The sequence below is a fragment of the Spermophilus citellus genome, assembly GCF_964194105.1.
Source record: "Spermophilus citellus genome assembly, chromosome: 14".
Classification (NCBI taxonomy): Eukaryota; Metazoa; Chordata; class Mammalia; order Rodentia; family Sciuridae; genus Spermophilus; species Spermophilus citellus.
Window position 1 is genome coordinate 66,759,055 of NC_138194.1, and position 16,771 is coordinate 66,775,825.

General features: G+C 43.6%; 1 protein-coding gene across 2 annotated transcripts in view; it reads left to right on the top strand.

Moving 5' to 3' along the window:
• The window catches only part of MATN2 (matrilin 2), a 137,224-nt gene that overhangs the window by 94,403 nt on the left and 26,050 nt on the right, over positions 1 to 16,771 (top strand). For both annotated transcript variants that reach the window (XM_081266855.1, XM_081266854.1), the window contains exons 7-10: positions 4,174 to 4,296; positions 11,023 to 11,145; positions 13,967 to 14,089; positions 14,337 to 14,459. In XM_081266855.1, coding sequence (XP_081122981.1) covers positions 4,174 to 4,296; positions 11,023 to 11,145; positions 13,967 to 14,089; positions 14,337 to 14,459 — 492 coding nt within the window. The remainder of the gene's footprint in view (positions 1 to 4,173; positions 4,297 to 11,022; positions 11,146 to 13,966; positions 14,090 to 14,336; positions 14,460 to 16,771) is intronic.

Here is a 16,771-nt window from a genome sequence, read left to right on the forward strand (position 1 = left end):
AGAGACAGGGTTGTGGACACTGTGATCCATAGAGCATTTGACCTGCTTTCTCCATAGTCATACATTTACTTCCTATCTCCCTCAATTCCAGCAATACCTGTGAGCTTGTGGTTACTCTGCTCTACTGAGTTTGTCTGTATTTTGTGATTTGGACAGAGATATCCATGACCATACACATTGTTCTCAGTAATGTTCCTTAATTATTTTCTTCTTCAAATCTCTGGGCACCTCCTACACTGTTCTCTTTCTTATATTATTTCTGCTGTTTTCCATGGTAACTAGTTTCATAATTATGAATGTGTATATTTATTTTTAATACTTTTTTGATTACAAAAGTAATCACAACTTATTGTAGAAAACTGGTTCATATAGAAATGAAATTGCATATAATAAAATAATCTAGGCTCCATTACCCAGAGATAACTATAGTTAGGAGTAATTTGGTATATTTCCTTCCAGTCTTTTTTAATAATGTATTCATATATATGGGTATATTTTTATAGAACTGAGATCACTTTGACATGTCATTAAAATTTGTCAGATGTGTATGTCATATTTTGTCCAACAGGTTTCTTGACTGCTGAGAATGGAAAAACATTCTTACACATAAATCCTTGTATTTCTAATCATTTTATTAGAAAACAAGAAACAAAGGGAAATTTATTCAGTCAAAGGTTATTGATATCTTTAAAGTTTTTGATGCATATTTAAAACTGATCTCTCACAACTTTGTACCAATTTATGTTCTACCTTTAATGTTTTGAAAAGGAAATTTTAAAAACCTGATAATTTGCTAAGAGAAATTTTCTTCTCATTGCTATATCATGTTTTTAATATCTTTCTTAATAAAATTATCCTGTTTTATATATACCCAATTTATGGATATATGTTTATTGGCATCATTATTTGATTAATGAATAATCTTCTCCAACATAGTAGATTGTAAGAGACTCCTATAAGATTCAGCAGTCAAAAGATTGCCTTTTTGTTCACTAATGATCCAGCGTTGCCCCATGATCGATGTTCAGAAAATGTTTATTGAATAAATGGATGAATGATTTAATACATAGTGAGGTTAACACTTTCATATGTTAGACATTCAAAAGAGAAAATTGTAAAGAATTCAACTAAAATAAAAGAAATTAAAAAATTAATAGAGATATTTGGTAAAATAAAACAGTGATTTTTTTGAGATTCAAATTAGTAAGTCTAAGGGTTTATTAATAGAGATAATAAAAAATAAAGAGAAGACATAAATTGCCAATAATGGGAATAAAAAAGTGGACATCACTATAGATCCTACCAACACTGAAAGGAAAATAATGAACAAATATATGCCAATAACTTCAACAACTCATGAAATTAACAAATTCCTTGAAAGACACAAACTACTAAAGTTTACTTAAAAACAAATAGATAATCAGAAAAGGCCTACATCTATTAAAACAAATTGAGTCTGTGCTGTAAGCCTTCCCCCAAAGAAAACTCTCAATCTAGTTAGCTTACATGGTGAAATGTAGCAATCATTTGAAGAATACTAATATGAATTCTACATAAATTGAAGATAAGGGAACATATTTCAACTCATTCTGTGAGGCCAGCATTGTTCTGATACTCAAACCAGAATCAGGCATAAGAAAAAAATATATATACACAAACATCCCTCATGAAAGACATTCAAAAGTTCTTCAAGTATTTTTTAGCAATGAAATCCAACAATATATAAAAATGATAATACATCATGACCAAGTGGGATTTATCCTAGGAATTCAAGGTTGGCTTAACATTCAACATTCAAAATTCGGTCAATGTAATTTATAATATTAACATACTAAAAGCAACAAACCACATGAGCTATCTCAACAGATTTTTTAAAAAAGTGGTGGACAAGATATGACATTTATTTGTGACTTAAACAAAAATTGACTTTTCATAAACTAAAAACTAAAGTAATTGACAACTGCCTTAGTCTGGTAAAGTGCATCAATGAAAAGCCATTAGCTAACAATGATGAAATATTTAATACTTTCTTTATGGGATCAGGAACAAAAGAATGTCTACTCTCACCACTTCTATTTAACATTGTAGTAAAGGTTCTAGCTAGTGCAATAAGGAAGAGAAAATTTTAAAAAAGAGAGAGATGGTACATAGATTGGAAAGGAATAATCTAAACAATTTTTTGTGTGTGTGGTGCTGGGGATTAGAACCCAGGGCTAAACCATTTTTTTTTTAATCATCAGACAACATTATTATCTATGTAGAAAATCCAATGGTCAATCAAATGGTATAAAATGCTAACCATAGATGAATCTGGGTAAAGATTATATAGGTGTCTTTTATACTATTTCTATGTTTGAAACTTTTTGTAAGTCTGAAAGAACTTCCAAATGCAAAAGTTTTTAAAATGCCTTTATATGGGTGATTACAATGTTGCAGTTATCTATGGGCTTGTGTGTGTGTGTGTGTGTGCTTATTTTGAACCCAGGGGCACTTTAACACAGAGCTACATCCACAGCCATTTTAATTTTTTTTTAAGTTTTTTATTTTGAGACAGGGTCTCACTAAGTTGCTTAGGGCCTTGTCAGATTGCTGAGGCTGACCTTGAACTTGCAATCCTCCTGCCTCAGCCATGAGTTCCTGGGACAAGTGTGTACTTCCATGCTGAAAAAGACGAACAAAGTTGGAGAACTTGAAACTACCTGACTTTAAAAAGAATCCTGGTATTTTAAAGATACATTCTGAAATATTATGGACAACATAAAATGTCTGGGATTTGCCTTAAAGCAGTATGGAATCTTATGGGGATGGGAAGCCCAGAGGAAAGAAGATCCGCCATAAATTGATTCTCTTGAACCTGGGTGACATGCACATGGAGGTACTATATTACATCCATGTAATGTGTCCATTTTAAATGTGTCCATTTTTGCATACATTTAAAATTTCCATGACTTTAATTCAGAAAGAACTGGCATCTTATTGTTTTGTGTTTCAAGCCTACTGTCTGCTTTTTAATTAATTTGGAATGTACTGGGAAAACCAAATTCTTCATTTTGAAAATTATATTCATAGTTCAAATGTTCCTTAAAGCGATAAAAATCCTCATTGAAACAAAGGCTTTTTAAAAATTTTTTTTTAGTTGTTGGTAGAACTTTATTTATTTATTTATTTATTTATGTGTGATGCTGAGAATCGAACCCAGTGCCTCACAGATGCCAGGCAAGTGTGCTACCACTGAGCCCCAGCCCCAGCCCCACAAAGACTTTTTTTTTTTTTTTTAGAGAGAGTGACAGAGGAGAGAGAAAGAGAGAGAGAGAGAGAATTTTTAATATTTATTTTTTTTAGTTCTCGGCGGACACAACATCTTTGTTGGTATGTGGTGCTGAGGATCGAACCCGGGCCGCACGCATGCCAGGCAAGCGCTCAACCACTGAGCCACAACCCCAGCCCCACAAAGACTTTTTTAAAACCCATCAGTGGCCACTCATTTCCAGCAATTTTGAACAATATGTTCAAGATCTATGACAGCAAAATACTTCACTCAGACCCTTCAACACAAATTAAATTCCTTTATAACAAATTCCTTGAAACCCTTTGTTTGTGAATATGTTTGTTTAAGTGAGTATCTCTAGAGTTCACATTCTCTGACTGTGATTCTTGAGATGAAAAATCCTATTTACGTCAGCAGAGTCCACTGAGGTAGTGAGGGAGGAATTTTAAACTCATTTGTGACCTTCCCTCCGAGGCCTTGTGCTTCCCAGGATCTGATTTTGTGCCCTATTGTTTGGCTCAGGGTTAGGGGAGTTCGAGTGGCTTAAAGTTGGATTTGGAGAAGGTTTAGTTGTTTCATTGCATGAATTCCACAAAACACTCAGCTAAACTCTCTCTTCCTAGCCTGTAATCCAAGAAACAACACCCAATTTTAATTGTAGTGGCTCTGACATGAATCAGGTTCACAAATTGATTTGTTGCAAAAACATTTCGTACTGTCAAGAAGATTCTCTTATGGGCTGTATCCCTAGACGTGGAGATAGCTTTATTGAGACTTACCCGTGACTTCAGTCTTTGAGGCATGAATTTTAACCACTTAGGGACAATGAAGCCTGAAAAGCCCTGGTTTCCTTTTGTTAGCTGCAGTATATTGTTTTGTCATTCCTGTGACTTCTTTCTTTCCAGAGATAGACTATTGTGCTTCTCCTAACCACGGATGTGAGCACGAGTGTGTTAGCACTCATGATTCCTACTCCTGCCGCTGCCTCAAAGGCTTCACCCTGAATCCAGACAAGAAGACATGCAGAAGTAAGTCACACTGGGCGCTGTGGAAGGACTTGTGAGTTTTCCTCTTCTTGTAAATCTTAAGCGAGTTTTTCTTGAACTCAGCATTTGTGTCGATGAATGTGATTCTGCATTTATTTTGCTTTTTGTTTACTAGATCCTATTTAGGGGACTTTCAAAAGAGATTGAATACCCTGGGTCTGTCCATTGGATTTGTTGAGCCAAGTCAGGGTTCAAGCTGAAGTTCCCACCTATCTGAAATGAGGGTTCACTTTCTCCCTCGTCCTTACTCCCACAATATGTATTTGGGAGCTTTAGAAAGAAAAAGCGGGGCCCAGAGATGGGATGTCAAAGGAGCTGATGTCCTCAGTGCTACAAGACAAAACACTTGATGGCAGATCTGTCCTCTTTGATAGGAAGGAAGAAGGAAAATAAGACTCTGGAGCATCCCCCATGGCTCTCAAGGGGTACAAAGCATCAGCAAGATCAGAGTGAGATGTGCTGAGTGACTCAAACACCTGTGGTCCAGCACATCAGAGGTGTAGACCTCAAACAGGAACTCTTTAAACCAGACTGTTCCTGAGAGACACCAGAAAGAAAGACCCACGAGGACAGAGGTGGCTGTCTTTCTTACTGCCAAGTCCTCAGCAGCTCAGAGTGCTTGGCATGCACAGGTGCAGCCCATGTTTGTTGAATGGATGATGCATGGGTAAAGGAATCATTCTGAGATCCATCATCCTGCAGAAACTATTGCAACTATTATTTAAATTCCTCTATATTGTTAGAATGAAGGGTTTTTTTTTTGTTATTGTTTTTGTTGTTTGTTTGTTTTTTCTTACAGTACTAGGGATTGGACCCGGGGGCTTCCTCTGAACTACACCCAAACCCTTTTTATTTTTTTTTTTATTTTGAGACAGGATCTTACTAAGTTGTCTCTGCTAGCCTTGAACTTGTGATTCTCCTGCCTCAGCCTCCCCCGAGTAGCTGGAATTACAGGGCAAGGGCCACAAAAGATGGCCTTTTTGGGCATGCATATCATGAACTTTTTCCAAAGAGCCTTCCCTTAGTGTACAGTTATGCGTGCTGGGTTGTTTGTGGTCACCTGACCCTGTCATTTGCAGAACTCTCTGGAGCTTCCACTTAGGGATTTATTCTATATGTTACCACCCTCACCTCTTCCTGGCAATAGGTATAGCAGTGTTCTGCTTGGCGGGACTGTGTTTTCAGAACTTTTACTGTCTACCTCTTCTGCAAATCACTGTGGGCTGTATGTATAACTGAATCCAGGTGAGTCCCATTCGGCTTCTAAGCACAGATTGACTTTCATGCTCATTCTAATAAGGGTTAAAGCTTGTTAGGAGGCAGAGGGTTGCAGAGCCCGTATTTTGAAACGAGCCTGTCTTAAAGGAGATAATTCCCACTGCCCTGCTTGGATATAAAAACCTGGAAACAGTCAAGTAGTAAATGGGAACTTTAATTGAGAGCATTCGAAATGTGAAAACAATTAGGTGGAATATTTTCCATTAGACCACACATACCTACGGTATGTCAGCGGGTCAACTCTGCTGGCCTGGCTGCTCCCCTCTGCATTGTTGGTACCTTTTTCTAGGCGTGAGTGTGTCAGGGCCTGATTACACCCAGGGAAAACCAGTCACTGGTGGATGCCCATGTGCACTCAGAGCTCTGATGTAGGGAATAATTAGATCTGATTCAACTCCGATTCTCATTAGGGTCATTGACTTCCTCTGTGTTACTAATGGAGGGGAAAAGGAAACAAGTTAGGCATGTGGCCATTGGTGGAGACTTTTCTTGAAGCTCTGCATCTCTTACCAATGGTCTAAGATTCCCTCGAGCTCTGCCACTCCCCCCACACCCTGCCTGGAGAGGCTCTGGGAGGAAGAGAAGCCTTCAAGGCAGTGTATGCGTCATTACCAAGGAGGAGGGAGGCTGGGAGTAGCAGTTGGACCACCACAAATTGGCCCGCAGTTGGGCCCCTTTGCAGGCTGTGGCACTGGCCAGAGTTCCTAATGCTCATTCCTGTATATTCATTGGTAACAGCTTCATTTCCTCTTTAGCCAGGTGGCCTACTTTTTGCATCCAGGAAAAATAGAATGTGTCCTAAAAGCCGGTGTCCTCAGCAGCCCTTCTTTGCGTGTCCTGCCTCACCGTGACTTTTTCCATCGTCTTTGCTGGGAACACCCAGCCCTAGACTCCTGAGGTCACCCTCTCAGAGCCACCCCTGCCTTCATGCTTGCACATTCGGTCAATCATGGCCGACAGCTGGAAACAGAAGCAAGAGCTCACGGTCTCTATGGAGCATTACGTGGCAGAAGGAAGTGAAGAAATTGGGCTTAAACTCTGGGGTTTGTTATTAGGAGTCTGATGTCTCTCAAGTGATCTGAGCAATACACATGTCCATCCAGTTCAGGAGATGGCCATTTATGTTTAATAGAGGCTGATGGATGTGGGCTATTTTCAGAATAAGAAATGTGTGTTTCAAAGGAATTTGGTGTCATCCAATTAAACTGCAGGGAAAAAAAAAAGAGTTCAAGGAAGAATCTTACTGAAGACTCTTGGCCAGGGTTTGTCTTTCTCCTCATCTGGGCACAGTTTCTCTTCCTGAAGTTGTTGTTTTTGATTTAAGACATTAATTACGAAGGTGGTGATGCCAAGTACAGAGGCCAGGGCTGGGTGGCTGTCCCAGTGGAGCCTGGGACTGATGTGGTGCTACTCAGATGGTGGCCTCCAGGATTCCTGATTCTGGTACCATGGTGGTGGCTTCTCCATAGACACTCAAAAAAAAAAAAATCAGTGTAAAGTGCCCAGGCTACACTAAGCCAGGAGATAGATGTGAGGTCCAGTCTTGGCAATGTCACTCGTATCAGCTTTGTCACCTTGGGCCACTTACTTTCTACTTCTCTGGCCCTGAATTTCCTAAATGGAGCAACAGGACTTCTTGCTTCAACATCTTTTTTTTTTTTTAACTATCTATCTATCTATCTATCTATCTATCTATCTATCTATCTACATATCTATATATCTATATATGGATTTAGTTTTATTTATTTATATGTGGTGCTGAGGATCAAACCCAGGGCCTCACATATGCCAGGCAAGTATTCCACCACTGAACCACAACTCCAGCCCCGCATCTCCTTAAACTGTTCAGTTTTCCCAAAACTTTCTCTCTGTTCTATTATCTGGCATTATAACTTACTGCCTGAGGTCACTAATCTTTCATGCTTATAGTCAGACCCGTTCAGGTCTCCAACTGAATTGGTATGCATAAAGACTATTTAATTTGTTATCTGACAGTCCTGCCATCTGACCTCAGGATTTACTGGACACACTGGACTTTATCAGATCAAGTTACATCCAAGACTGGCTTGTGTGCACCACTTCACAGTTTATGAGGTTCACATAACCAGATATGGGGTGCACAGGAGGTACTCAAGAAATATTTTTGAATGAGTGAATGATTATGTAAGTAACACCCTCAAGACACTATGACTCCTGTGTGTAGAGAAAGCCCAAGAGAGCTAGGCTGGTGGTACATTCCTGTAATCCCACTGACCCAGGAGGCTGAGGCAGGAGGATTTCAACTTTGAAGCCAGCCTCAGCAACTTAGCAAGACCCTGTATCAAAATACAAAATAAAAAGGGCTAAGAATGTGGCTCAGTGGTTAAGTGCTTCTGGGTTCAATCCCTGGTTCCGAAGAAGAAGAAGAAGGAGAAGGAGAAGGAGAAGAAGAAAAAGAAAGAAAACAAAGTGACAATGATTTTGTTGTTGTTGTTGTGGTGGTGGTGGTGGTAGCTACACATAACATAAAACTTACCATTTTTAAAATTTTTAGTTGTAGATGGACATAATGCCTTTATTTTACTTTTTTATGCCTCCCACATGCTAGGCAAGCACTGTACCACTGAGCTATATCCCCAGATTCATTTTAATCATTTTTAAAATGTACATCTCAGTGGTATCAAGTACATTCATATTATATATATATATTCATATTTGCACAACCATCCCTACCATCCATCTCCAGAACTTTTTCATTACCCCAAACTGAAACTTTACTTATTGAAAAATAACTCCCCATTTCTTCTTCTCTTCATTCTCTGACAATCACCAGTCTGCTCTGTCTCTATGATTTTTCCTGTTCTGAATACCTCTTATAAGTGGACTCATCCATTTGTGACTGGCTTATATCACTTAACATAGCGTCTTCAAGTTTTAACCATTTGTAGGATGTCAGAATTTCTTTCTCTTTTAAGGCTGAATCATAACCCAGTGCATGTCTACTTCACTTTTTGTTTATCCATTATTCATCCATCAGTAGACACTTGGACTGCTCCCACTTCTTGGCTTTGGTATGTTGTGAATCTGTATTTCTATACCTTCAAGTGAAATTGCTGCATCATCTGTTCAAGTTAATGTTTAATTTTTGGAGGAACTGCCATGTTGTTTTACACAGTAGCCAAATGCTGACTTTAAAGACTGAGTTTACTGAAGATTATTTCTTTTTCCCCGATGGAGTAATAACATGATTCTCACTTGCCCTGCACTACATGGCCCCAGACCATGGTGCCTTCATGTTCTTTGTGTTTGTCTGTTTGTATGTGGCTGGTGTTTTGTTGCCAGGCCAATTTCTCTCAATCAAAACTCTTTGCACTGGGCGCGGTGGTGCATGCCTGTAATCCCAGTGGTTTGGGAAGCTGAGGCAGGAGGATCGCGAGTTCGAAGCCAGCCTCAGCAACAGCGAGGCACTAAGCAACTCAGTGAGACCCTGTCCCAAAATAAAATACAAAAAAAGAATGGGGATGTGACTCAGTGGTTGATTGCCCCTGCGTTCAATTGCTGGTATCCCCCAAAACAAAACAAAACAACTCTTTGCTTGTTTCCTGGTACTCAGTTCTGTCTTGCACAGGTAAGGTTGTTGATGAGTCCCAAGCAGATGACCTTAAACTACATGCAGATATTCCATTTCTCCTTGTACAGAAGAATGAATTACAGAGAAAATGCTAAGGGTCCAGGACACAAGAAGGCAACATTTCTTTTAGGTCAGCCCTTGTGTACCATGGACTTCTCTTCATGTGCTCAGTCTGCAGTCCTTCTAGGGGACCCCAGTAAATTTCTCCTTATGTCTTTTTGGCTAGAGCTAAAACCAATCCCTGACAAAGGAGAATATAGTTGCCTGGCAGACTTACACCAGTTGTGATTCATGCTCTGGAGGGCCACAGGGTTTTAATGGTGTTGTCAAGACAACCAACAGTGTCTGCCACATACCCAAGAAGGAGAACAATGCTGTGCAGTTCAACTAATCCAGCTCCACCAATGAGGTTGGCGATGACCTTTCCCCTCAACACCAGTCTCATAAAGACCCTCTATAAGCTCATTTAATTTCCTTTTACAATCCTTCACCTCCTCTGTAAACTGACAGGCATGGGGTCCTGTGGTTTTAGCATTTTTCTACCAGGAAACCAATTGCTCATTGCCTATCGGTTTGGAGGCAACTCCCACCTGCTGGCAGAAAAGTAGTTTGGATGGGAGTGAATTTGCCATGGGACAGTAACCTGGGGCAGCATCAGGATATGAATTCCCAGTTTCATGATATAGACGATATCAGGATCAGAGCAAGGTGAAGCACTTGGCACCTTCTCAAAGTAACTGCCATTTCCTGACTCCCTTAAGTAGCTGGATATATTGCAAGATTGCCTTTTATTTATTCTGCCTCATGCCATTCAATGTCATTGTCAGATGTCTCTGCAGACAGAAGCTGTCTCGATGCTTTCAGCCCTAGTGATCAGGTTAAGTCAAGGAAGAGTCTGATTGGATTTCATGAGCTTTTCCATTTTTCTTAGAAGGGGATGGTTTGGGTAATGTGGTCTTCACCCCTGCTCTTAGTTCTTTAACATCAATTTAGTTCAGCTCAATTCAACTGAACCTTGATTTGGTCTTTGTCCATCAAAGGGGGAAAGAAACCAATGGTGGAGAATCCAGAAGCACAATTCCTGCGTCAGGTTCTCTTTCACAGATGCTCCTGGAAAGCAGGCACTGTTTTCTCTGTGTTCTGTGGAGAATGTATTTATTCACTGTTTATCGAAGTTCACCTGTCTCTCCTTCGCCACCACAAAAATCTTCCTCTTCAAGGCCTCCATCTACACTCCCACCTCCAGCCACCCGTTTGAGCCTTCACTGCTCCATCCTGTGGTTTGCAAGGCCCTGCATGACCTTTTCTACCCAGCCTTGTCTGTCCTCCTGCTCCAGCCATTCTCGAAGATCCCTAAATGTGCCCCCTACTCTTCACTACCAGGCCATGAGCTTCCTATTCCTGAGTTATCACTCTCTGCTTCTTCTGGCTCCATTTACCTGTCTGACTTCTCTCTTCCTTAAGGAATCTGGTTGGTCATCACCTCTTCAAAGATGTTCCTGATCCCCAGGATGCAGGGAGGGCCTCCTCTGTGTTGCCATGTGTTGTCTAATGACTCTGTTTCCTCGTCTGTCTCCTCATGAAAGGATGAAGCCCTGGAGGACAGGGGTCTTGGTCTTGCTCACCATCACTCCCCCACATCTAGCTCAGGGCCTGGAACTTGCTGGCACGTGAATGAACTAATGATCAGTCCCTCGATCACCTCTGCAGGCAGCACCCACCTGCTCTCCCTCTAGGGCCTGTGATAACCCCCAGAGGCCATCCTTACAGGCCTGGAGAAGCCTAGAGTCTGAAGAAGGGTCTTTCCTCTCTCCCTTCAGGGATCAACTACTGTGCACTGAACAAACCTGGTTGTGAGCATGAATGCGTCAACACAGAGGAGGGCTACTACTGCCGCTGCCGCCGGGGCTACACTCTAGACCCAAATGGCAAGACCTGCAGGCGTGAGTACCCCAGGGGTGCAGATATGAATGGATGGGGGCTCCCAGGATCACTAGCAGCCAAGAATTGCTGGTGCTCCTGGATTTCCTGTGAGCCTGATGGTCCAACAGACATAAATTTCCTTGCCTGAGTTTTATCATCCATAAAATGGGACCATAAGTGCTGCCTATTTCATAGTGTGGGTTATGAGGATTGAAAGATTCAATTCTAAGTGTAAAATACTTAGAACAGTGTTGCTGGACCCCGTCCTCAATAAGTATTAACTAATATTACTATTTGCTATTAAAAGCAATTACTAAGTTGGCTAGGCATGAATCCAAATCTAAGTTCTGCCACACACTACATGGGTGACCTTGTACTTAACTTCTCCAAGGTTTGACTTCCCATCTATTCAAAAAAGTGAACATAAAAATGGCATTGAAATAAATTAAGCAAAAAAAAAAAAATAGCATTGATCCCCCAGCATTGTGATAGGGAATAATTGGAACCATTTCAATTTCTTGGCCCAATGCCTGGTGCAAGGTAAACATCCAAACCAGGATAATGGCTCATATCATGAGGCCTGTGAAAGGGATAAGTGTCCAGGATCAGGTTGGGACAAGAGGCTAGAAGGAATAGACCTCAGAAAGCAACAGGCTACCCTGGCTGATCCGAGGGCAGAGCTGAGAAACATGGGACTTTTGTGAAGCCTTTTCTTAATTTTCTTGTGTTGGAGCCACAACAAAGCTTCATTTGGTGATGTAAACGCATAGGAACTTGCTGGCCTTGCCAGCTGGATGGTTCCATCATTTTTTATGAGGCACAGTCTCCACCAGCTCTGGCCAGTGGGGTGGGAGCACACGGGGGCTGTGGTAGGTCCCTGTGACCCTGGCGCACTGAGAGCTGAGGCTCAGTGACATGGCCGGCGTAGAAGGGGCCCTTTGTGTGGCTTTCCACCCAGCAAGCCACACATCTGCTGCAGCTTTGGAGACAGAGATAGATTGTGAATGAGAACAGTGCAGCTGTTGAACACTTGTACCCTCAACTGCCAGGAGGGGAAGTTTCACAGCTGAAGTATGAGGTCCAGAACCATCCTCAGGGAAACTTGTTCTCCTTCAGTCTTTAGAGGGAACAAAGTGCCCTGATTAGGCTTTCTAAGGATGGATCTCAGAGGCCAAAGGGCTATGAATGAGGACATTGGTGTAAAAGCCTGCCCTGGGTTTCTGAGTCCTTCTGAGAAGCCCGTGGGGAGCAGGAGATCTTCCATTCAATCAGGAGATACCCTCTGCAAAAGGAGATTCCCTTTTTCCTGGAGGCTGGGATCTTCCAGCTGCTGGCCCTGGCTCATTTCCTAGTTAAGGCCATGCATGACTTGGCTGACCCACCTAGGTTACTGGAGGTCCAGGCCTGTCTGCCTCTCTCTCCCTGCACGCCTTGGGGAACTTAGAAGAACTCAGAGGATGGGCCACACAGGAAGGCCCTAGATCTCTAGGATCTAGTCAACTTGAAGAAAGTATCAATTAAGCCATTTCTCTTCAAGAGTCCCCAGGGAAAGCCATGGTCTTCCACTCTCCCAAGGCTCAGGGAGCCCTTGGCCATATGAGAGCAAGCCCTTAGAAGGCACTCGCTCAGTGTAGGTATTTCATGAGCTCTTTCCATGCACAACTCTCTTGAGTCTCCCAACACCCCTCTGAACATTAGTATTCTTCTCCTATTCAAAGAATGGGAAACGGTGGCACAAAAAAAAATTAGGTCAGTTTCCTGGGGTCCCATGACTGGTTAATGGCAGAACCAGGATGTGAACATGGGCATGTAGCTCCTGAGATCCTACAACACCAGGGGACTGTTCCAGAAGGCACTGGTTCCAGGCTCTACAGGAGTGAAGAGGCTCACTTGGTGGCCCTCCACAAGGCCTTCAGTGTTTGTCCAGTTTCAGGGGGAACTTTCTCCATCCAGGAAATCTGGGAGGCAGCCTGCAGGACCACTCTGTGGGAGCTGTCCACCACAGCTGTGTGTTTCCTGGCTTTTGGCCCTCGCTGCCCAGGGACCAGATGTGCAATGTTTGGGTGCCAGGATGGGCCACACAGGCAGGCCCAGGCTTTGGTTTGTTTTCTGAATTTGGGTGTCCTGATGATGAGGCTTTTTTGTTGTTGTTTAAAAATCACATTTTCTTTTTTATTTTCAAGTAGAAGTGAAACTAAGCACTACTTGATGACAATAATAACAGACATTCATTAAGTGGTTGCTGTGTGCCAGCTACCATTCTAAGGGTTTTCCATGGATCATCTCCTCTAACTCTCACTGCATCTCTATCAGAAGTAGCCATTATCCCCATTTCTCAAGTCAGAAGATGATGGCACAGAGAGGTCAGGTCATTGCTCAGCAGCCGCAGCAAGGGAGTGGTGGAAGCAGGACTTGGTCCCAAGTGGTTTGATGCCAGACCCTCATTCTTAAGTGCTACTCCATCAGCAGTGTGGCTTGGGGCAGGAACCTTTGACCTTCCTGAGCCTCACTTTCCTCTCTGAATACAAAATCGCTTCTGTTCGCAGTATCACTCAACATGGAGACGGCAGACTCGGCATGCTAAGGCCCTGGCCCAGAGTGCCGCTGTCTTTATCATCAGGGACAGCATTTCCCAGTCGTTCAGCTGTATGCACTTTCTCATCAACTAAGAGATGGACAGGAAAACAAGCAGGGCTGATTTTCCCGAGAGGCTGGGGGTATGAGGTAGAATGGAACCACCTTCGGGGCTCTGCCACTGAGAAGGCTTTGTTTTTCAATCCCTTGGCTGGTGGGGTGTTGCCCTCTCGGTCCCTTTATGTTTCTGTGTTTGACATAATGCAGGGGTGGACCACTGCGCTCAGCAGGACCATGGCTGTGAGCAGCTGTGCCTGAACACGGAGGAGTCCTTCGTCTGCCAGTGCTCAGAAGGCTTCCTCATCAACGAGGACCTCAAGACCTGCTCCAGTGAGTCCCTGTCTGCCCCTCCTTGGTAGGGAAGGGTTTGCAACAGGAGTAAAATGTGCAGTTGCTGCAGAGGATGGCAGGTCGTGCGTGGCCCTTTTTTCCTCTGCGAGGGACCTTGTGGGGTCGTCTGTTGGGGACTGCATGCCTTCAGGGGTGGCCAGCATGATGGTCACTTGATTTCTGTTAGCATGGCCCAAAGCCTCACTGGCAGGGCCCCAGGGACCTCACCTGGCTTTTGGCTTTGCAGGGGTGGATTACTGCCTGCTAAGTGACCACGGTTGTGAATACTCTTGCGTCAACACGGACAGATCCTTTGCCTGTCAGTGTCCCGAGGGACATGTGCTCCGCAGCGATGGCAAGACCTGTGCAAGTAAGTCCCATCATGCTTCAGGTCCTAAGGCACACAGGACCTGGCACAAGCCTTCTGTGGGTGTGCTGTCGACATGTGCGTGGGCCTGTGCATCCTCTTTCCTGCCTCCACTGGGCCCTTGTGAATGAGTGTGACTACATCTCTTAGCCATCTGGGCCCTGCCTCTCCCTCTGTCCCAGGTTCCCTTCCCCCACTCCCTGACACAGCTCTGGATCTTTCCACAGTCTGCCTCGATACTATTTTGAAACTGGACAGAGTCCTAGTTCTTAGCTTTCTCCTACGGTTTGAATATGTTCCCTCTGAAATCCATGTTGAAATTCAACTGCCATTGCAGCAGGCTTGAGAGATGGAGACCTTCAAAGGTGATTAGGTTGTCACAAGGCATGAATGCCTTTTCCAGAGCAGAGGGTTAATTCTCAAGGGAGTGGGTTAGTTATGGAGAGAACAGCTGTCATAAAGCAAGACTGGCTCCTTTGTCCCCCTCTTTTGCATGTGCTCTCTTGCACTTTTCCACCATGAAAAAAAGCAGGATGAGGTCCTCGCCAGAAGCTGCACCATGCTCCCTCTTGAACTTGGCAGCCTCCAGAACCATGAGCTTGCTAAACCTCTGTCCCTTCTAATCATTCAGTCTAAATAACAATCATGAACTAAGAAAATGCACCAAGATGCTCTCTCTGCTCCACCTGCAGCCATCCTGCCTTGCATATGGATGATCACTGGGGCCACTTGCTGGCGGTGGCTGGCTGTGTGCTGGGCACTGTGCTAGCACATGCCTTGTCCCTTCCAGGACAGATGAGGAAACTGCAGCTCCGATTAAGGAAAGAGACCTAGGTTCCCCCGCTATGAAGTGGGGGTTTGCATTCCGCTCTGTGTGACTTCAGAGTCAGTTCTGGGTGGAGGAGAGGCTCCTAAGAAACCCTTTGCCCCCTCCCTGATGGTCTCCCAGCACATGGAGGGGTTGGCAGTTGTCTGAGTACATGTTTCCCTTGGCTGTTCCTAACCCCTGTCTCCTTTTAACATATATGTATATATACATGATCCCAGATAGCCTTCTCTGCAGCTGATTTGCTGCCCTGCTGTCCCCTTTCCTTGGACCAAGATAATGAATTGAAAAAGATGGTCATTTTGAGAAAAGCCATGGAGAAAAAAAAGACCATAATTTATCTGCCCAGTTGCCTCCCAGACTGCTACTGTAGCCAGCTCAAGGAGGGACTGGGCACTGGGGGTTCAGAAAAGGGTGAGTGTGTCAAATAGCATCTCCACCTGACGACAGGCCAAAGGCGGACACAAGGGGATTTGTGGGTTTAATTCTCCACCATCATCTTAGCTTATGCGTGCCCTTCCTTTGTCCTCCTCTTTACTGTGATCATCAGGAACTGAGCAGAAGATGGTTGCAGGACTTCTAAAAAAATTCTCACAGACCCTTCCAAGCCCGTGCAGCCCCCCTCCTTTCAATGTCTTGCTTTCCCACCTCTGTTTTATGCCCTCACTACTTTGAAATGTTGCCCATTTTCTTATTTAATCGTGGGTTCATAACTTATGGCACAGTGACATCATCTTATGAGTAATTAAAAATGAATCTGGATGCTTATACATGGTTGGATCTATATGAGAACTTTTATCAGATGGGTTAGCCCTGTCCTCAGGAACGGGACAGGAGAGACACTGTATCCTCTAGAGCTTCCCCTGATTGTAGACGTTCTACCTATTTTGGAATGATCCAGTCTGACTGCCCTGTTCTGTAATGGTGGGCTAGGTTTTTCACTGTGGCATAGCTGATGGGGATGGGGATGTTTGTTCCCCAGCCCTTCGTCAGGTGACACAGAGATAGATGACATAACTATTCCTTTTGGTAAAGCCTGCTGGGCAGTGGATGGGAGCCAGCTGGGGTCAATCTGGCTCCGTAGCTGAGGGCCTCCTTGGCCTGAATAAAGGCAGCCTCCACTCAGAGCCTTGACAGCAGATGGTCTGAAGAGCCCCTCACTTGCCTTCCAGAAAGTTCTCTGAAACATGGAGCTAAGGCCTAGGTTGTTGGGCCCTTGGGTACAAGTGGACACTGTGGTCCTTACACCCCGCTGGGCACCTTGGCTCTCTGGGTTTGGAGTGAAGCCTGTCCTTCCTTCCTCTCAGCTCTCTGACCCTCAGGCTCTGATAATTCAGATTTGGGTAGAGCATTGGGGTAGATTCTTCCACCAGCTGAGAGGTCCCCCACTGCTGATGTAGACTTTGTACAAGGGCTTCCCAGCACCAAGAAAGACTCCATGGACCGGATGTGCATGGAGTGCATAGCCTATTGGCCGGTGAGGTCCTGG